Source organism: Python bivittatus, unplaced genomic scaffold, assembly GCF_059951505.1.
Source record: "Python bivittatus isolate LINGU-HERP-01145 unplaced genomic scaffold, Pbiv_v1 ctg000570_np1212, whole genome shotgun sequence".
Classification (NCBI taxonomy): Eukaryota; Metazoa; Chordata; class Lepidosauria; order Squamata; family Pythonidae; genus Python; species Python bivittatus.
Window position 1 is genome coordinate 2652815 of NW_028277097.1, and position 21557 is coordinate 2674371.

Consider the following 21557-nt stretch of genomic DNA (forward strand, 5'->3'; position numbering starts at 1 on the left):
GAGGTGTAATCACGAAAGCAATTATTTAAGGGGATGATAAGCTCACCTTTGTTGGATAGCTTTATGCATAGGCTGGACGGATATTTCTTGGGGATGCTTTACTTCAGATTCCTGTATTTGAAGAGAGTTGGATTTTATTTATTTTTATTATTTTTTGTAAGATGGCACAGGCAGTAGAGGTAATTTAGATTGGGAGGAAGAAGTGAAAGTGATGGTAGTGGAAAGGAAGTTTGAGTGAAATGCCTACTGAGTGGAGCTAGGAATGTTAGGGTTGGAATGTTGGAATTAGAAAGTATAAAAGAGGAAATGAAAGTGAGATTGGAAGATGCATATCAAGAAGAGGTGCAGCTGACACAATTTGGGGTTTTATGTTAGTTGAAGGATTGCAGAACTGGAAGTCTACTGGGGAAGCGGTGGTCATGGAGGCTTCCAAAGGTGGGAGCAACAAGAAGAACAGTGGCAATGGCAAGATACAAACCCAATGGTAATGTGCCATAGTGGATCAGTATCGGTTGTGAATGCATTGCTGGGATCCCTAGGGGGTGAAAGGCTTGGAGCCTCTGAAGTCTGCAGCTGCCATGGCCAGGTCTATCCAGGAGTTGTGTCTAAGTCAGCAACCATCAGTGCAAGTGACAGCTGTGGCAGGAAGGTGGCCATCATTAGAGGTTCTCTTGGTGTGAGGACAACCTTGAGGCTAAAGTTGGTCACTCAAGAAAGAGTGGAATTGCAGAGGGAATTTTCTCCCAGAATGATTGGCATGTTTTATTGAGTATGACTGCAGAATTGATACAGAGCTGCAGCTGTTGCTGACTAAAGATAGTATGGGACTGCTAGAGGGGGGAAGGCAGATTGGAGGGGTTACTGCAGCTGTTCTCTGGTGGGGGATGAAGTTTGGTTGTGAAATAATTCTCCCTAGAGTGAAAGCCTGGGAGTTGCCCCCATAGACCAGGGTGAGAGCAGGGTTTTGTTGGGGAGGTTGAGGGGAGGGTCTGGGGATTGGTTAGTTGTGAAGGCAGAGCATGTGAGTGGCTTCTGAGTGATGTCCCATTGCCTCATTTCAGAAGCCAGGTTGCCAGACCTTTGAGTGCCTTGGAAATGTTTTGCACATACAGTTGAATATCTGTATGAAACTGCTGGAGGAAGTCATCTGGCAACACAGGGAGAGGTACCATCAATATGCAGATGATACCCAGTCAGACGAGATGTAAGCTGACTAATTCCCATTCTTCAATATAATGCAGTGTTGTCCAAACTTGGCCACTTTAAGATGAGTGGACTTCAACTCCCAGAATTCCCCAGCCAGTTGGACAACACTGATATAATGCAACTGTGCCTAACTTTTAAACAATACTAAATAAGCTTATATAGATAGATGTCACTTTATTCTCTTTTATTTTAACCTACTTCTTAGATTTTTAGCTTTAGGCCTTAGCTTTAGACAAAGAATATTCTGGGGTTTTTTGATCCTAGAAACATAGCTTTCAGAGATAACAATAGTGACAATAATATTCTGTGTTATTCTTTATACTTGCGTTTTATGTTTGGTCCTCCTCTTTTACTTTTAAGCAGTTCGTTAATTGTTTCATTCTATACTGGTCTTTGACTGAAATATAATTTGACTGGTACCCAATCAGACAGGACTGAGATGCTATTGAGGTTTTCTCCCAGTGCCTAGAGCAGTGTTTCTCAACCGTGGCAACTTTAAGATGCGTGGACTTCAACTCCCAGAATTCCCCAGCCAGCATGCTGGCTGGGGAATTCTGGGAGTTGAAGTCCACGCATCTTAAAGTTGCCACGGTTGAGAAACACTGGCCTAGAGACTCTGCAAAACATTCACAAAGCATGTTAACACAAGCAAAGACCCTTCATTCAAGTATTAAAGCAGCAGTGTCCTCTGGAAGGCTTAGCATGGCTGCTTCTGAGGCAATTGTATTGCCTATGAGTGCAAGCACAGACCACCTTTGGGACAACCTCTGAAGCACTTGCTTTGCACAGCTCTAGTAGCTTATAGGGTGGTTGGGAATTCCTCTTGAAGCCAGAGATGATATCTTTCACTGGCCTGCTGTTTCTGTCCTTAGCAAAGTTTTGGGTTGAGAAACTCAAAAACCAGCCAGGGCTTGCTCTCTGGTTCTGAGAGACATCAAAGAGGTAGTAATTATTTTCTGACTGCAAAATAGCTATTAAAAGTCTAGGTTTCCCCAGATTAAAGAAAAGGGGGGCATATAAAAGGAGTGTATCCCCTTCTCTGCTCCCCACCCTGGGCTTTCAAAGATGTAGAGCCACCAGCTCTGGGTTGCGATATTCCAGACAATCAGCAGCAAAGGTGTACGGCATCTCTTGTTGCCTTGCAGTGGTAATCAAGATTTTTTGCAGCCATACGAAGAGGGTTGTTAGCAAATTGTGGGGGAAGGGTTTTTGCTGTTTTTGTTTTGTTCTGTTGCAAAGTAAGAATAAAAGTCTCCCCAACTGCTGCTGCCTTGAAGAAAAAATTGGAGGCCTTGCAACTGCTTTTAAGTGCATTTGGGGAAAAAAGCTAGAGATACAATTGTAACTCTCCTTGGTCGTGTCTTTCTGGCCCTTAGTGAAATGCAGATCTTTATTTCTTCTGTAATCTCTCTGTGTGGTAATGACTATTGCTTAGCAGACATGTGTTAGTCCTGTTTGAAATGCTTGGAACAATATCTTTATGTACTACTTCCACACGATCAAAACATTTCATTGTCACCGTGGATATATTCTGCCTAATTATTCGTTCAAAGCCCATCTATGACAGATTCATGGCATGTGTCAGTGTTAGAGATTTGACTCTTTGGCATTTGTGTGGACCTGTTTAAGTTAGGGTTTCCTTGTATGGAAAAATACTTGCAAAATCTGTGCATATGTCTGGCCATGTGTTATTTTTTTTTATACTCATACCCATTATGTGCACAGTGAAGAACTCAGTTATATGTGATGCTCCACACCAACTTCTAAACAATCTTCCCTTGAAATGGGAGGTTGGATACAAGTTATTATTTGTCCAGAACAGCAGGGTCCAAGAATGGCTTACTGAGAAGATGGCACCATCCCTTTCCCAAACATACATTAACCCCTGCCCATACCCAGGCATTTGTCACCAAGCAGGGAGGAATGGTGGAGCTGACAGCACAGAGGAGCCTGACCTCAAAGTGATCCCAGATAACTTCACAAGATGGTGCGACTGTCATCTTGATAGGATTTAAACATAACTAAGTTGTATGCTATGATTTTTTGTTTTGCTAGGTAACTCTGCTTTCTGTTGTGAAAATAGTTTATGGGGCTTTCCCATGATGCTTTAAGAGTCCATCTTATCACATCTTCCTTTCTATGAATAGCACATGCTTGTTAACTTTGGTTAACTGCCCAGAGTCCCTCCTTGTGGGGGAGTTGGGCGGTGATATAAATTTGATGTATAAATAAATAAATAAAATAAACTTATTTTCTCTTGGAATGAGAGTCTTGAAGAGATGACCTGCTGTGATGTTGTAAACAAAAGTGATCTCTGTGTAATACTCCTCCCTCTTTAAAGGGCTTTGTGACCTGAAGAACACAATGGAAAAAATTATCCTCCTCACTTCTGCTTAAAATGTTGTTAGCCAACAGTTTTCTTACCGTTAATGATTAAAAATAGCAATGTAAGGCCACTTCAAAGGACTTATAGAATACTTCTTTGATTTTCTTTCAGATTAGGAAGACCTCAACTGCTTACTGATCAAGTAATAGATGAAGGTTTTGGGGAGTCCTCTAAAAATGGGGCAGAGTTTATTTTATTTATTTATATGTCAAATTTGTCACCACCCCATCTCGTTAAAAAGCAACTCTGGGCGGTTGACAGAGAAGATAAAATTAATTAAAAATACAATATAAAGTTATACTATATATGAGATCAGACATGCAGCCTATTGGACAGGCCAGTCAGAACTATGATAGGTGCACTAACTAAAATATTGGAAAATATTTTTGTCACTCTTCAAGAGCAACTTATATAACTTGGATAACTTTTGGGAATCTCATAAATTCTAGAGTTCTTCCATGGATTTCTCATCTATCTAAGACATTTGCATGTATCTGCCAAGGGTTCAGTCATGTGGGACCCACTTATGTCTTTTATCATGCATTTCGTAGAAGTTTGCTATTTACTGAATTCTCATTGGCCCTGTCTTTACAGTCTGCCTGACCCAGTAAGATCTTGTTTCCTTACTGGTGGTTCTGGCAACACATACTAAGTCAAAAGTTGTTGGTTTGGGAGATAGTGGAACCCCACCCAGTACAGACAAGATGTTCCTAGTATCGCATGATTCTTTGCACCAGGGGACTACTGCTAAGGCGTAATTGCATCTCTGGCCCTCCTCATTGATCAGGCAAGCAGCAATCTGTGTGGAACAAGAGAGAGAGAAAAAATTAGGCAGAATACTTCTGGCAGCCTACCAAGGGCAGTTGGCATGACTGCCATAACAGGTTTCATAATTTGACAGTGTGAAATGGAGGTAGAGACCATCTGTACAAAATCTGGTTCTAATGTGAATCGTAAGTAGCTGTGCATGTACATATATTCAGAACCAGTGGGGAAGTTTTTGAAGCAGCTGAGAGGCTTGCAAAAGATGTGGCTCACATTTCCATGTGTAGCAAAGCACCATATTCAAATGCTTTATACAGCTCTAGTGTCTAGTATCCCAGGAGAACCTGCATCAGGAAGGCCTCTTGGCTAAGCAGCAGTAGGCATGGCTTGACCACTATAGGCTGTGTTTTTGAGGTACGTTCTCTGCAGACCTTGGCAGTGTTGGCAATGGAGAGGCCTTTTTCAGCCACTTCCCATTTCTTTTTCTTGGAAGACTAGCTCTGCAAAATGGGTTAACTGACTGGATTTAAATGTCCCCATTGGAAAAACAGAGTTGTTTTTTTCCTAAAGAAAAGTTTAAGGTGGAGTTAGTTCAATCCTGTGCCTAAATTTGGACCAAAGACTTCTTGCTTGTTGATCATGTCAGTTGACCCTTTTTTGTTGTTACCTCCAAGCATTCAAATATTTTCAGAGAATAGGGTGTGAGATTTGCAAACATTCAACAAAGCCCATACATGAGTCTACAGAAATAAAGGGCCGGGGTGTTTGCATGTTAAGAGCAGAAAAGAAAATTGAAGAAATGTGAAGAAGGGATTGGTGATCTTTATAAACTGGTTCAGGTATCTAAATTTCCCCAGTTCAGACCAAGTGTTACGAGTTTATCCTTTTCCTCTCTGGTGCCTTCATTCCTTTGTGGATCATAAACATGCCAGATGATTAGATCTTAGCCCAGCAAAGAAGAATCAGGACTGGGATTCAAAGAGCCCTTTTAGATGACTTCAAAATGTGCTCTGGGTAACTTTTTACCACATTTTGGGGCCTAGTTCATTAAATGACTTCCCTGTGAGATCATCTGTTACGAACATAAAAATGCTGCCTCAGTCTCTCTTTTCTCTGCCTGCCCTCATAACGAGACAGAGATCTTTAGCATAACATATAACCTATACATAAAACTGCAGAATTGCAATTAAGCTACCAGTAAAGCTCTTATGCACCGTCCCTCTTCATTTCAGGCAGAATTATCCATTGCATGCGTTATTCTGATAGGGTTATGAATTAGATCAGTGTTTCTCAACCCTGGCAGCTTGAAGATGTGTGGATTTCCACTCCCAGAAGATACTGGCTGGGGAATTCTGGGAGTGGAAGTCCACACATCTTCAAGCTGCCAGGGTTGAGAAACACTGAATTAGATGATCACTTCAAGGTTAAAAAGCCTCTTTGACTGTATTCTGTGGCCATGGCTTTAAATGTGATCTGCAAGCGTCTGACTTTTATTTAGTGTATATGGCAAAAAAGAAGCTAAAGGCGCAACGGGTGTCCTCTATGGAAAGCTTAACGCTTGAAAACTGTCTGATTATTTCACAGCCTTTGCCTGAAGTCTAACGCCTATCGACATACACCTTCTCCTTCGTTCTTTCATTTAGTCATTCTTTGTAGGCATTAGAACAAAACATAATGCCCGGCCTACATTTTATAAGCTCTTAAGTCATGACTGTGTGAGCCCAGATCTCATTACAGAGTACAATTCCATGGAAACACATAGCAAGGAGCAGCATTGTAGTGGAAAATTTTGCTGTGGTGGAACACATCATGACAACCAGGCGCTAAGAAGAGTCTCAGAAAAAAACAACAGTGTGTTCTGTTGCGGTAGCTGACTGTACATCGTAGATCCAGAGGATTGCATAGTATCTGTGAAAAAAGAACTGCAGAAAATGGCTAGAAATAATTACTTATTAGAGTTTTTTTTTTTTTTTTTGGTCAGATCTTCTAGAACTATTTAATAGTGGTTCCAAAAACCCTTTTAAGTTTGCTGGCTGTGATGTTTATAAATGCTTTTAGATAGCAAATGTTTCTGTTCTTGGAAATATATTAAATGGACCCATGGGCCTTTTTGAAAAATGGATGGAGTGGAATGAGGGTTGCATTTCAACTTCCAATGGAAAAGTGTTGGATCAAAAGTGAAGAACAGTGTACTTACTGTAGTATGTTTGTGGCAAAAATCTTGCATTTAATTATGGGTGAAAAGTTTACTAAGTTCCCTAACCATATCTTGAAGGAATCTATGGGAGGTTATTTTAAATTAACAAAAGAACATTTAAATGTAGCCTATAAAATGCAGCAACATGTTGTATATAATATAAATAACCACCTTTGGAATAGGGTAGAGAAATTAAATGGCTCTGTTGTAAATTTATAAACAAGTCATTTGTCTCCATCCTTTTGCTCAGGGCCAGCAAGCTTAGAAATGCCTTGGCACTGATGTCTCCATGACCAGCATCTTTACTCCCACTCTGCTGTAACCACTTAACCCCTTGTGATCCTGCTCCTCCCCTGCAGTTGGTAGCAACCCAAAAATGTGCACAAAGTTAGCCAAGGAGCACTGCTGCAGTACTTTTGGAGGAAGAAAAATCCACTGGAAACATCCTGATTGCTGGAAAAACAGAATATAACTTAATTTTACTTGGTTTTCCTCAAAGTATTTTTTATTTATACAATTAAATGCCACTCCAGTCTAAAGAGATTCTAACTTTGAATTAATTCATTACCTACCTAATACTTGCAGTTATTTCCACCTTGAAACATTTAATTTAATCCTAATGAACAGCTTCCAAAAGAGGGTGGGACTTGGTGGTAACATGGATAGAGGATTACAGGTTACTTGTTGTAGATAAAGGAAACTAACCTAGCCTGAGATTACAGAATCTTTTCAATTTAATAGGGTATTTTATGTAAATATAAAAAAGGGGCTTTCTGGAACTTTAGGGTGAGAGTTTGTAAACTGTCTAATCTAAAAATGGGCATGAATGACATACAGATTTCGGAACAGAGAATAAAAATATTTTGCACTTTCCTCAGCAGAGATCTCATCTCAGAGGAAGAAGTCTGTGGTCGTCATGTCTCCTGCCATATACACCCCCTCACCCCAGCCTTCAAGGCTTTTGCGACAGAGCCCAAAGGAGATGCACCGAGAAACCATAAATATGCTGGATTCAACCCCTTCACAGCCTGAGCAGAACCCCATACCACTTAATTTACCTCGGGCCTAAATGTAACACAGATTTATTCACTCATTAATTTCATAACTTTTTTTAACAACTGCAGAAGAGACACAGCACAGCAAATGCTGTTTCTCCTTCATTTCTGCCAGGAGCCTGGCAAGGCACTGAGTATCTTAGTGCCTCTAACATATGGAAATAAAATCCATGAATAAACATTAAACCTGAGTTTCCTGTTTTGCCATCTCAGTTGTTCAGAATCCTGCTTTATGAAACCATTTCTACTTCAGGGAGGTTCAAACACCACATTTTAATAATTTATTCAATTTTGACATGTTGGCAAGTAGGATGAAATCCTACCAGCTACCACCTAGATCCCAGGCACTCAACCTGTGTATGAACCACAAGCTTCTAAAGGACTGTCTTAAGGTTCCACCTTTTCTCCCACTCATAACCACATATACCACCCTCCCTCCCACGTGTGTAATGTTGCTCTGCCAACTACAGCAATTGCCTGTGTGTGGAAACCATATTAGCCAAGTAATGCATTTTTCAATGTCTTCAGTGGAATTCCTAAACTGGAAAAAAGGATGTATGCCAGGACAGTATTGCCAGCCTGCTTTTTTTAGACCACCAGAATAACTCCTGGCTCTACTTCTCATTGGAAATAAATGGTTTACATTAGTGTAACGGTCACAGTCACAAAAAGGCCTAGAGAAAACTGTTTGGCTTGGAACACTACTATGCAATTTTACTATGTTGAACTTCATACCTGCCTTTGCTGTCAAACTCCTGCATTCATCTTTGAAGAATATGCCTGCAGAATGTCTTAAACTTCAATCATGCGAACTTTTAAGAACAATCATACCTGTAGTACAGCTTCAGTCTATGAAAAACTTACCTAGTTGTTTAAAAATTACTCCATATAGCATTAAACTTCAGTCTTTTTATAGCAGAATGACACAGATGAGTACCAAAAGGGTGATGTAATCACTAGTTTCAAAAACCTATTGGATATTCTCCAAAAATTTAACTCTGGAAACTAGCAACTACTAGTCTGTGTATGTGTATTCATTCAGATGGATCTAATGTTTCTAGCAGGCAGACAGCTTTTCAAGTTTATCTTTGGAAGTGCACATGCAACTTGGAGTCTGGTTCACAGCATATGTGAGTTTAGACAGTGTTTTGCTTCTGATAGTATTTTTCATGGTTATGCCCAGAACACCATATAATCATTTGTTGAATAGTTTTAGTGTATGGGGATATAGATAAATTACTTGCCAAAGTACGCTTACATCTTTGTGTTTCCCCCTTATGGATCTTAAGGAAGGGGGGTCTGAACAGGTCACTTCTAGGCCATGGTGAATACTGCCTAGGAGGAAGGAGCACATTTCTGACTCTCTTGAAGAAGACAAGTGGAAACTTTTTCAGAAAATGCCCTCTCTGGTTCTGGTTGTTACTGCAACTGTCTTGTGACTAACATTCCCAAACCCAAGATAAGGCATTAGACACCTCAGAATACTAGTAAGGAGATGCTTTTTCACAGTGACTGCTAAAGAAATGATTGTTGCATTGACTATCTCCTAATTCAGATAAGGCAGTTAATGACATCTGTAACCTATTATTAAACACTGTACCACTTGAATTTAAAAATGGGCAACACTTTATACATACATATTTTAAAAGGCCAATAGAAAGGACATCTGTAAAAATATCAAGCACAATATTGAATATGAACAAACTGCACTCAAATTGTCTCTATGCTTATCTTGGCGAGGTGATCCAACCCCCTTCTGAAATACCAGTATCCATTACTATCCATTACTTGATTGTATTTTCTACAAGAAATGATGTTTAAGTTTAGACAAATCTTTGGTTCTCTTGCTGAAAGTGTGTCTTTTTGGTTTTAGCTTTATCTTCAGGCCAGAATGAAAAGTGACTGGGCAAGACTTTTGCGTCCTACAGTCCAGTTTGGGCTTATTGCTGCATCCATCTATGTGGGCCTCTCCCGTGTTTCTGATTACAAACATCACTGGAGCGATGTGTTGACTGGACTCATCCAGGGAGCTCTGGTAGCAGCACTTGTTGTAAGTCCGTAACAACATTTTTCTACCATTTCATCAGTTCCATTTTCAAATAAGCTGATTTGACTCACCATCTTTTAGTTTTTTTTTTCAACTGAAGTAAACCACAAAGGGGACTTCATATATACTTAAACCAGTTTAGTGTGTTGTAGCTTCACTACAATGGGGAAAAGATGACATGAAATTTGGCATTCGCTGAATACTGGAGAACAAAGCAGCCTGTTACCACATTTCAGTATCCCATGTATCAGCCCTTTTTCCCCTTCCTGCTCTGTAAATCAGTTGTTGGGTATCAGCTACCATTTCTAGAGAAAATCCTTCAGTTGGAACTAATGTCCACAGCAGTGGTTGATGGCTGCAGAAGGAAAGTAACAACAGTTTAAGTACTATTCCATCTGCTGATGCCTAATACTGACTACTGTGTCTTTACAGGTTGTGTATGTCTCAGATTTCTTCAAAGAGAGAGGCCGTACATTTAAACAGAAGGAGGAAGAAGATTCACATACAACTCTACATGAGACGCCTACCAATGGAAATCACTATGGCACTAATCACCAGCCATGACAGGTTCAAGAGCTATTATCCTGTGGAATCTCCTGCTGTTTAAAAGGAAAATTTCACAAATCTTTCTGGTCTATGTAAAAACCATAAATAAATTAAATGCCTTTTGAAGGGACTGCTGCTGCTATACCTCTTGGATGCTCACTTTACATGTATATAGTTAACAACAATGTATCTAAAAATCTCGAATTTCTATGGGTTCAAGCTTTTGCTTTATAAACAGAGTATCCTGGCTATTTTTTAATTAAAATAATGTGTAATACTCATATACAAACAGCAGTGGAATACATTCAAAGAAAGAATTTGTCTTGCTTGGGAAGAGGAAGCACTGGTCATTGTAGTGGCCCTTCCTTGGAGCAACTGCTGCAGAATGAATGCTGTTCAGACACCACTACAGGAACGCATTTCTTATAGGTAAAGACTTGCAGCAAACACAATGTCTCGCTTGATTTTTGTAATTCCTGTTGAGAAGAAAAAAGAAAGGTATATCCAATCTTAAGGGCATAGTTGTACCCAGATACTGCTTGCTTAAGGTCTACTAAAATGCATATGAAATTAAACTTCTGAAAAATCTTGCCAAGAAAACTGCAGGGACTTATCCAGGCAGTCTCTGAGAATGGGACATGATTGAATGGATTAAAAAAAACCTGAATTTTTAAAATATGTATTTTCTCTCAGTTTCCACTTCAAGATATTGCACAGCTATTTTGACAGTGCTATGGAAACACTAGCGGTCTCCTAGGTAACACCCCCCTTCAAATATCAGCAATAGCAGATTATAACAGGCATGTTTAGTTCAAAAGGAATATTTTGGCTTGTGGCCAAGCAATTTTAAATTGCTTGTAAATATATTCTACATTTTAAGATGCACGTATTTATATAATATTGTACATACAAACCTTCTGCAAATTTGTTTTCCAGTTCTGTATTTCCAATGGCCTTTGCTGCTTGGCACATCTGTCTGAGCAATTCCTCTAGCCGCCTCATACATCGAATTATGCTCCCTGAATGCGAAAATATACACAGAGAAAGATAGGTAGATAGATATTTGTATTAAAGCAGTCATTTTCTAGGAAGTCATGGCCCCTTTTTATGAAGTAAATTATACAGCTGCCTATTCAAAACAGGACTGTTGCCTCCATTTTTATAGTTTTTTTCTGGAGCTAATCGTGTAAAATCAAGTTCATTCATTCAGTTCTCTTAATCTGGATCAAAGAGAAGGCATGTTATAGTTTAAAAACGGCTCTGAAATCCATAGGATTATTTCCTTTATGTAGGAGCTAACCATGTCCTGAAAGTTATGCTTTAAAACGGCGGCAGCTTTGTGCTCTTTTGGGTATTCAAGACATCCCTCCCTCTCTCACTCTGTGTTGCAGGAAGGGAATGCAAGAGACTTCATGTACTAGTTTTCAGTATTAGCATACGCCACAGATTTGTGAGAGCAGGTCATTTAAAACAGGGAACCAAGAATCTTCCTCCCTCCCTCCTTTATATTTTCATATTCTGCAGTGACACACGATGAAAGGAAGATACATCTTGTTTCAAACGTTCTGGGAAATCTGAGTGAATTAGAGCTGCAACAGGTAAAGCAGCCAGGAGGGTATAGATTAAGGCAGGTTTTTTTTTTCCTACTGATGAGAATTCGAAAAAATGCCCATAAGGAATTAAATTTGATTGTTTGATTGCAGATCTAGCAACTCTTTTAAAAAGTAATCTGGAGTCAGTTATCAAAAAGAAACAAATCTGAGCCATGTGAGACTGGGACACTGACGTCTTCTGTACTCTGAGCAAACTTATTTCAGGAAAGAATAATTTCTGCTGACAAGGTTTGATAATGAAAAAGCTATAAAGAATATGTTGACCTCTAGGGAACCTTCCTTGTAGTCATATAATAGAACATGTATTATATCAAATCAGACATCAAATATATTCCATTTGCCAACATATTAAGTGAGCCTATGCTAGACATTAAACCTACAGCTTGTATTTCCCACCTCTCCAAATCCTCACAACATGTCACTAAAACTTTACTTCAATGTACTTTGCTGTGACAGAGAAAAGTGCCTTTCTTTCAGTATTATTGCTCACTTTTGGAAGCATTTTTGTTTGCTTATCTGATATATGAAAATAAATATATGCAACTTACATGGATTTAACAAAAAACAAAACAAAACTTACGCTACTATCGTCAGTGCCTTGTCTACGTTTTACATAATTTCTACCTTAGCAATGGAAATTGCTATTGTGGGCAGCTTAACAGAATTTAATTGTCCCACCCTGCCTAGTGTTCAACCTCAACAAACCTAGTTCATTGTGCAGTTCTGGTCTCCCATTTAATAATCAGCCATTTGCTTACTGGAAAACCTTTTATCGCATGGGGAAGGAAAGAGGACACTTTGTACAGCATTTATAAATGCAACTGTTCACAAAATTTCCTGCCTGCTTCACTGCAATCAATAAAATGTGTACCTAACAAAAGTAACTTCAGGCCTCTTTTATTTTTCTCTCCTGTTATTCCTGATCCTTGTCTCTCAATGAATGGCATAGTGGTGGGCCATAATATAACGGAAGATGGGCAATTTACTTCTTATACGTAAAATCCCAGTTTTTCCTAAGTGATTTATCACAAGGATGTAGATGTTAATCTCATTACAAGAAACATACAAAAACCTTTTTTTTTTTCTTGGAATAGTGACTCAAACAGCTCACAAGATCTTTTGGATCTACAGAAACTTAGGGATCCTTAGTATTTACGAGGAAATATTCTTACTAATTCTCAAAAAAATAAGATGTTATAATTACTCTTGTTTATGATGGCAAAGATTTACTACAAACAAATCAACTGTCAGCCTGGGAAAAGGGGGCCCCAAACAAGCATATGCACAAGAAGGGACGAAGCCTCTCTATACCTGGGTTTGGTGCAGTTACACCAAATTTCCATCAGCTACAGCCAAGTAATTTCTTTGTAAATGGCATTTACAAAATACACAGAATTTGTCCATTCCTGTGTTACCCCCCTGCAAAGCCCCTCTGGATGTCACAGTTATTTTTGCAAAGAAACCTTTGACATTCACTCTGGCTGCAACTGCTTTCAAGGCAACTGTTGCCACAGCAAACAATACATTCAATATTTGCAATGATTGCTAATGCCTGGGAAGGGGGGGGTGGAGGAAAGTACGCCTTGTTTTTCCTCTTGTATAAATCTCACAAGGTTTTAAAAGCTAAATGGCCAATACTGCAGTTTATTTATTTATTCATTCAATTTATACTCTGCTTTTCAGTTCCAATGAGCACTCAAAGCCAATTAACAAAATTAAAAAAACAAAGATTTAAAAGAAAATATTACTAATGTGTACTTACTTTGCAGTACATACACATAAGTCTGGTCTAAAAACTTCTAAAATAATGTTGAATGAGGGATGCAATACACTCAAGAGGCAATAGGGAGAGGACAATGGAAGATTCCACGCACATGGAACAGAGTTATCACACATTTCTCACAACTCTGATTTGGAACCCTCAAACAGAAATTTCAATGGAAATGCTGAAAGGTTTTCATCCCAGTCATTCTATTTGCTTCCTCTGTTATTCACTCTCTTCCCATACTTGAAAACTATAGGTTGGTTTGCTGGGTGCAAATTTGATAAATACACCTTTTTTAAAAAAAAAAAAAAGTAAGGACCCATGACAATTTGTATTGGGACTGGGGAAAGAGAAACTAATTTGGTGTTTTTTTCAGTGTTTGTGAAAGCTGAGCTCTCCCTCCTGAAGGAACTGGGGCAAGTAAGCAGAATAACTAATCATTCACTAGAAGGGCACAGCACCATGTTCTCTTATCCTTTGTTGGGAACTTTTACTTTCTTATGCATAACTACCAATGTGGAAAAGACACAGTAGAGCCACAGCTGCTTCCAAAGGCATTTGTTTCTTTAATTTTAACTCCAGCAACAAAGTACACACACATACCTTCAAAGACATCTGTCATTTTACATATATGAGCAAACGTAGCTCCATTGGCCCATGTGTATACCACATCCATTAGGTTTGGTCTAAATGAATTGAGGTAGTTTTCCTCATCAACTTCCAATTTAGCTTCTGCTGAAACTTTAGCAATTCTTTTTGCGCATTCCTTAAAAAAGAAAAACCCTTTTATTTATTTAAATCAACAAACCAAACAAAAATAATTGTTCTTAAGCATGCATACCAGTCAATGTTTAGTTTCTATTCTGGAAGGGGAGATGAAATTCATGCCTTATGGCTTTCTTTTATGTTCTAAATAATTATTTGAAAATAATTACTTTAAAAATAGCTTCTGCTTCACAGTGGAAGATCTGAATGCGGCTTACTGGAATGCACACGCTAAAGCAGGGCTCACCATAGGATAAAATTGGGATTCCGAAATGATGCTCCTTGAGGCATCAGCGTGACTGCAAATGTTCCTCACTCCACTTGCATTTTTAAAGCAAATGCCAATTTCTAGCATTATCTTTATTTTCAAAAATACTTCTGGACCTCACAGGCATTCTCAAAAAATAAAAATGAATACAAGGAGCACACTGGGAGGCATAACAGAGGGTATCCTTGCCAGTTTCCCTCTGCCAAATGAATCCTTTTGTAACTAGATATGCCCTCCTGCCATAACAGCCATATTGTGAGAGCTCTCAACGTTTCAAATACAGAGGACTCCTGCGGTAAACTCTTCCAGCCCATGTTATCCAATCATATTCAAAATCAAAGCAATTTTAAATTATGCTAAGATAGATTTACAATTAAGTAATATCAAAGGTTCCTACTTTAATATAGAGATTGGACTTCAAAAGCTTATTATTGATGGAATGTTATATAATTAGACTGCAAAGCAAGAAAAGCGGACAAATTATTCAGGCTTCTAAAATAACAGATGCGTTTTTTTCATTAGAAAAACAATATACTTGCCAATTTATAAGCTTTCAATCTGAATTATGTAGTAGATTTTATTCTAAGCAAAAGCTCCCTGTGTTAGATCAACCAATGTCTAGAATGAGCTGAAAAACATTTACCTGCATTTGGCGGAGAGGACCTGCTAATTGTTCAGTTAGTTTGGGCATTTCACTAGACTGGAAAAAAATAAAGAGTGTATCAACAACTCCTATATATCCCATGTATTTAAAATTCACATAACTGCCATACAAAATCTTAGTAGAATGAGCAATATTTATGCAAGGATAATGTTTGGCAGACTGTGCTCATCAGTTTTTTTTAATACATTTATGAAGCTTCTCTGCCAATATTGAGTGTAGAATATGAGCCTCCTGGATTTTTTCCCAGTGAAATATTACCTCCATCCCAATGTTTTACTACACCTCATTTTGGAACAAAAGGAAAGGCTGATATTACAACTCTGTTACAAACTTTATCCCTGAAATATGCTCTTTAACCAAAAATTAATTTTGTTCTCTTGACTTTTCTTGCAGAATTCTTTCCATATGTATTAAGTGGTCAAATTTGCAAATTTCCTCTGTTCTTCTACATACAGTTGTAGAGATGTGGAGGGAATGGCCAGGGTTATTTGGAGAGTTGATACAACTCTCACCAGCCCTTTTTTCTCTGTTATTTCCTTTTCTCCCACTCTCTATCACTGTATTTACTTAATAAATCTCTATAGGAATTTACTCCATGCATCTGATGAAGTGAGCTTGATCCATGAAAGTGCATATATTCATTTATTTGGCATTATAGTGTATGCAAGTTCAATCATAACCTCTGGGTGGCTCACAAGAAAATACATCATAAAAATACCATAAAACCAAAATAATAAAAATACATAATAAATCCCCATAAGCATAATAAAAAAAACCCATAATCATCAGTGACAGTCAAGAGCAATCTCAATCACTATCAACCTACATTCCAAGGGCTTGATGAAAAAGAACAGTTTTCACCCAGTTTCTGAATAACACCAATGGGGAAGAGAATGTCACAGGTCAGGACTGCTACGGAAAGGCCTATCTTCATGCTCCTGTCCCCAAAGCATCTGAGGGGGGGAGGGGGATCAGAAGCATGCCCTACTAAGTAGGACACCCATGGCAGAAGCACTCTACTCAAAGGCTGGTCTACCTCTTTATAGGTAATGACCATCACTTTGAACTCTACCCAGAAACGTACTGATAGTCAATCCAGCTCCTACAGAATACTTGTAACTGCTATTAGCAAGCAGGCAGCTGCATTTTGCACCAACTGTAATTTACAAAGAGTTTTCAGAGGCAGCTCCATGTAAAATGCATTACGATAATCCATCTGCAAGTGATAAAGGCATGACAGACTGTTGCCAGAGCATTCTGCTGCAGAAATGGCCACATACGGTTCATCAGCTGAAGCCAGGGGAAGACTTTCATGGCCACGGCCTTGATTCCTTATTCTAGCAGCTCCTTCCAGAGATATGCATCCCCAATGAAAATAACAATGAAAAGTAAACAGGAAACTACACTGGATTCAGGGGATTTTTGCCTAAATAGCCACTCCATCTTGCTGGGATTGAACATGAGCTCAATTTATCCTATCCAGATTGTTGTAGTCTCTTGTTCAATCCCAAATGGAGCTGTATAGCTAAATATCATCTGCATACTGACAATACCTTGCCCTAAATTAGCAGATATGATCTCCCAATTTTCATGTAGATGTTACATAATATGAGGGAGAAAGCTAAGCTCTAGAGCACCCCACATCAGAGAAGCAAGGCATGGATCTTTCATCCCCACTACTACTGACTGGACCTGCTCAGAAAGGCTATAGCAGTACCTCCCACCCACAATCCTTGTAAATGATCCATAATGATACCACAATTGTACTGAATGCTGCTTAAAGATCTATCAGGATTAGAAGAGCCATTTTTTCTTCACTGAAATCTGTCACAGGCCATCTACAAGAGTGACAGGACTGAAGTATGACTGCAGGTTATTTAGGCAAAGCCTTTTCTTTCAGAGTCTTCAGTAGATGAATCCCTGTCCCCACCTTCTCAGTAACCTATTTTAAAAAAGGGAATGTTGGGGATCAGTTGGAAGTTGCCATCTGAATCAAGGGACTGCTTCTTCAGGAGGCACACAGCTGCCTCCTTCAAGATGGCTGGTGCAACCTGCCTTTTAAAGCAGGATTAATCACTCAAGATACCATTTCCCTCTCTGGCAGCTTCAACAACCCACACATGGCTGGTTTTATACTACAGAGGACCCTATCCACTTCCTTGGACTTCACAGGTACAAAAAAATCCCAGATAACATCATCCAATACTGCTGCCATCATCTGCATTCAACTCTGAGTGAATATAAGTGATTTTATTCTCAATGAGTTTTGTAAACATGTCAGTGCAGTCTTGAGGCAGTTCTTCCTATCTGTCACTCCCCAAAGGGTCCACCTTTAACAAGACTGCTGGACAACCAACTGCAGGCACAATAAGGGCAGAGAAGGAACCCCACATGCTGCCCCTATTGTTACTTTGTGGAACCTCTTTCCTCTTCATTTTCTCTATCAATGCCCTAGAGGCATTTTTTCATATCCCCAAATTCCCGTGTTTATTATGATATAATAAACCTAGTTAGTCTTAGAAGTGTCACAAATCCCTTAATTTTTGCTTTGTTTTGTTATAACACATTAGCATGGCTATTTCCGTGGAAAAAAATAACTTACATTTTCTTGAAATACAAAGCAGCTTAATAAAGCAGTTGCTTGTTCTGCAGATAAATCATTAAAAAGCCCATTGAACATCATTTCTGTCAGCAAAAGCTCATCAGCACTAGAAGAGATTCAATTATGGCAGCATTAGTAATTTATATGCTTAAAATCAATGTTTAAAAAGTCACTCTGCCCTTCCCCAGAAAAAGACAGAGAAAAAATACATTTAAGGGTTCAGATGTCATAGCTGTTATATGCAGGATGTGAGAGCTCTAAGAAATTAATCCAGGAGAAAAGGGTTAATGATACAATGTTTGTAAACTAAGAGTGAACTTGGTTTGTTGGAGATTTAGTTAAAATATCCAGACATGTTTTGACTAAATAGAATAAACAAACTTGGCTTAGAAAGTCTAAGGGAGATAAGAACTAGTCTTAGTGTACCAGTGGCTGTGTAAGCTTTGGGGAAATTGCTGACTCAGTGCTTACTATTACTGAAGCATTACATACTGACCTAGCTTTTTCTAAAGATGGCTTCTACTAGTGAAAAGAAGCGGGGGCAATTCTCAGCAATTCACACTTCCTCCTTAGAATTGGTTCCAGAAAAGGAGGAACAGTAGAGAGAAACTAGCTGGATTTCATCCACATAGGTTAACTATGCTGGCTATAAAAAAACTCTTGATGTTTCAAAGCAAAATAATCAATTAAGTTGGCTGACCTAGTTCATGAAACAAGTCTCTAGAATTTCAAATGCTGAAATGCTTAGAACATTTTGTAGTATTATTAAAACTCTTATCACTTCATCAACAGATTGTGAATCCACACAATGGAGACACTGAAAGATTGCTTATCCTTGCCCTGTTTTTGCTGCAATCTTGTATTAATTAATGCCCTGAATATCCCACAGTTCAAAAGATTTTATGTTAGGGAATTATTTGTATTTACAATAGTTGCTGCATAAACTAAAACATGAATTTAACAGTGGAACATCTTTGACGTGATTATTTAGGCTAACGCTAAAAAAAATGAGTTTAGCATCTTAGGAATTCTGATGCACAGCATACTCAGAAGAATCTGTAACTGTCTTTGAACAAGAGCTCTGCTCTTTCATATCAGAAAACATTTTTGAAAATTGCTTCAGTTTCAAATGCAGCTTGTTAATTGGCAGAGACAGAGTATATGTACTCTGCTTGAGAAATACAAGTTAAAGCCCTACTCACAGAACCCACTGTGGAGTCCTTTAGAACTCCACTATTATTTTACAAACCAAACATATTTGTATGAATATGAGGTTTTTCTAAACTGTACAATATCATAGAACACTATCACAAAGGCAAAAGAGATACTTTCAGAACAACTGTATCTGTCCATCTGTTGATTTTTACATCATCATCTTACCTGCTGATTTCACAAGCAACTCGTCCTTTCATCTCTATGACATCTGAAGAGGTTGCAAAGCCCAATCTTCTAAGAACACGTTTACGACACTTGAGCTCATCCATTTGTAAAACAGTCCTTGCTTTTTTCAATTCCCGTTTTGCTGCTTTTATGTCTACAGCAATCTAAAGTCAACACAGACATTTTAACAGAAATCAGAAACTAGGACAATTTTATGATCCAGTTTTCATCACAATGACTGCCACAGGCCACATAATCTCTGTAAAGCCAGGGGACAACCCCTTTTCATAAATGAGAAAGCAGATATCAAATGTTTCTTTGAATTATGTGGCCAAAATAGATTTGAATAATCATATCTAATTGATGTACTTTATGTCATTGCCTAAAGATTTACTGTCAGAAAATAAACTAGTCTGTTACAAACAGTCATGAGGTACCACACCAAGATCCCTAGAGACACACACTTGCCAACTCACAGAACAGATATCAAAAGCTTCATTTCATTTTTATTTGGTCACTTATCCATCTGCCTGCTAGGCAGACAAAGTCCTAACCAACAGGCCAGAAGCCTCCAATACTTTTTCCCTCCCTCAGGGAAATTGGCCATGTTGGCTGTAGATGATCTCTGCAGTTTTCTTGGCAAGATTTTTTGGAAGTGATTTGCCATTGCCTGCTTCCTAGAGCTGAGATAAAGTGACTGGCCCAAGGTCACCCAGCTGGCTTTGTGCCTAAGGCGGCACTAGAACTCCTGGACTCCCAGTTTCTAGCCTCGTGCCTTAACCACTACACCAAATTGGCTCCCTGTATGGCCCAGAAGTCACTTCTTTTTCTATGACCTTTTTATTGGATTGAAGATATCAGAGCCTGAACCTGGGACCTTCTATAATACACAAAGACAAGCTTTATTCATTGACCTACAGTCCCTCCACAAGCGAACATGCCTGAAGTCTGTTCCTTACCTGTGTTTTTCTTTCACAAAGTTTGTACACAGTTTCCAAATTAGAATCATTGTGAAGTGGATGAGAATACATCCTATGTTCAAATGCTTCTATTTTTTGGATTACTTTTTTCAGACCTGGATCTTTAATCCCCATGTCATCAATAGGATCCAGCAAAGGAACTCCATCAGGAAACCGTCTCTGCACCTCCTTTAAGGAAAAAAAAAACCAAAACCTTAAAACATTTCTTCATTGCGTTATTTATACTGCTGATACTTCAGATATTTGAGAACTGATAGTAATGTAGTGGCAAAGAGATTAAACTGAAGAACAAAATAGAAATCCTCAGACCAAATATTGATTTGATTTTTAAATCACTGCTATCATGGATCTCTTGGGTGTTTTACAAGAAGAAAACATCCATAATAATTCAAGATAAAACAAAACTAAGAAGTATTTAAAATTGTCTTAAAAGTGGGAAGGATAAACATTGCTATGGCACTATCCTTATTAACCAAAAAGGCTCTCCAGAAAAACTCTATTTTAATCTGCTTCTGAAAGGCTAAAAGGATCATAGCAAGCCTGATGTCTGCTAGTAAACTACTCCACCAAAAGAAGGCTGTTACGGAAACACTTCTTTTATAGCTTCAATCTCTCTAACCTCCTGGTAGTGGGAGACTACTAATGGGTCTTTCCCAAATTGCCTGTATAGGGAGGGTGGATTCTAGTTGAAAGAGGTGGTTCTGCAGTTATCTGGGTGCCAAACCATACAGGGCCTTATAGGTTAAAATCAGCACTTTAAACTGCACTTGGAAATTACTGCAGTCAATGTTGGGCTCAGAGTACAACTGTAAGTTATTGATGGCATTTAGTGCTAGTCAGTATGTAAACTGTTGCATTTGGTACCAACTGCAATTTTTGAATGTTCTTTAAAGGCAGCCCCATGCTGAGCACATTGCAGTAGTCTAACCAGGCGGTGAGAAGAGCATTTGTTCTTTTTGCTAGCCGCTTTGCAAGCATTTACTAGATGGCCTTAGACAAATTTTTTTCTTTCAAATTCATCTGCCCCGTCTGAAACAAGAGATGAGGACAGTGATGATGATCCTTCATCATCTACTCTACAGTTTTTTTTCTACCGATTGATTAAAACTATGTAGACCTTGGAGCATTCAAATATACTCAGTTGTTAATTCTTTATTATTCCCCTTTTCCTCAAAAGCAGAATTGCAATATATATTGTTTACCTGTATTGATTTTAGTACACTCTGTCTGTTATCAAGAGGCCTGAGGTCTTTGGGTATATAGAGTCGAACACTACTGATTGCTGACAAAAGATGCACCAGGACAGGAACAACCTACT

General features: G+C 38.7%; 2 protein-coding genes across 6 annotated transcripts in view; one reads left to right on the forward strand and one right to left on the reverse strand.

The window, feature by feature from the left end:
- The window catches only part of PLPP1 (phospholipid phosphatase 1), an 85945-nt gene extending 73246 nt beyond the window's left edge, over window positions 1-12699 (forward strand). For all 4 annotated transcript variants that reach the window (XM_007421339.3, XM_007421340.3, XM_088152842.1 and 1 more), the window contains exons 5-6: window positions 9483-9659; window positions 10089-12699. In XM_007421339.3, coding sequence (XP_007421401.1) covers window positions 9483-9659; window positions 10089-10220 — 309 coding nt within the window. In that variant the 3' untranslated portion in view covers window positions 10221-12699. The remainder of the gene's footprint in view (window positions 1-9482; window positions 9660-10088) is intronic.
- MTREX (Mtr4 exosome RNA helicase) overlaps window positions 10089-21557 on the reverse strand; it is a 47539-nt gene continuing 36070 nt past the window's right edge. Inside the window, exons 20-27 of one of the 2 annotated variants that reach the window (XM_007421342.3) lie at window positions 21442-21552; window positions 20219-20407; window positions 19260-19423; window positions 17880-17985; window positions 15257-15313; window positions 14184-14346; window positions 11117-11221; window positions 10089-10678 (exon numbers count right to left, since the gene is read on the reverse strand). In XM_007421342.3, coding sequence (XP_007421404.1) covers window positions 10626-10678; window positions 11117-11221; window positions 14184-14346; window positions 15257-15313; window positions 17880-17985; window positions 19260-19423; window positions 20219-20407; window positions 21442-21552 — 948 coding nt within the window. In that variant the 3' untranslated portion in view covers window positions 10089-10625. Of the gene's footprint in view, window positions 11222-14183; window positions 14347-15256; window positions 15314-17879; window positions 17986-19259; window positions 19424-20218; window positions 20408-21441; window positions 21553-21557 lie in introns of both variants that reach the window. The other variant, XM_007421341.3, reaches the window with a different exon arrangement.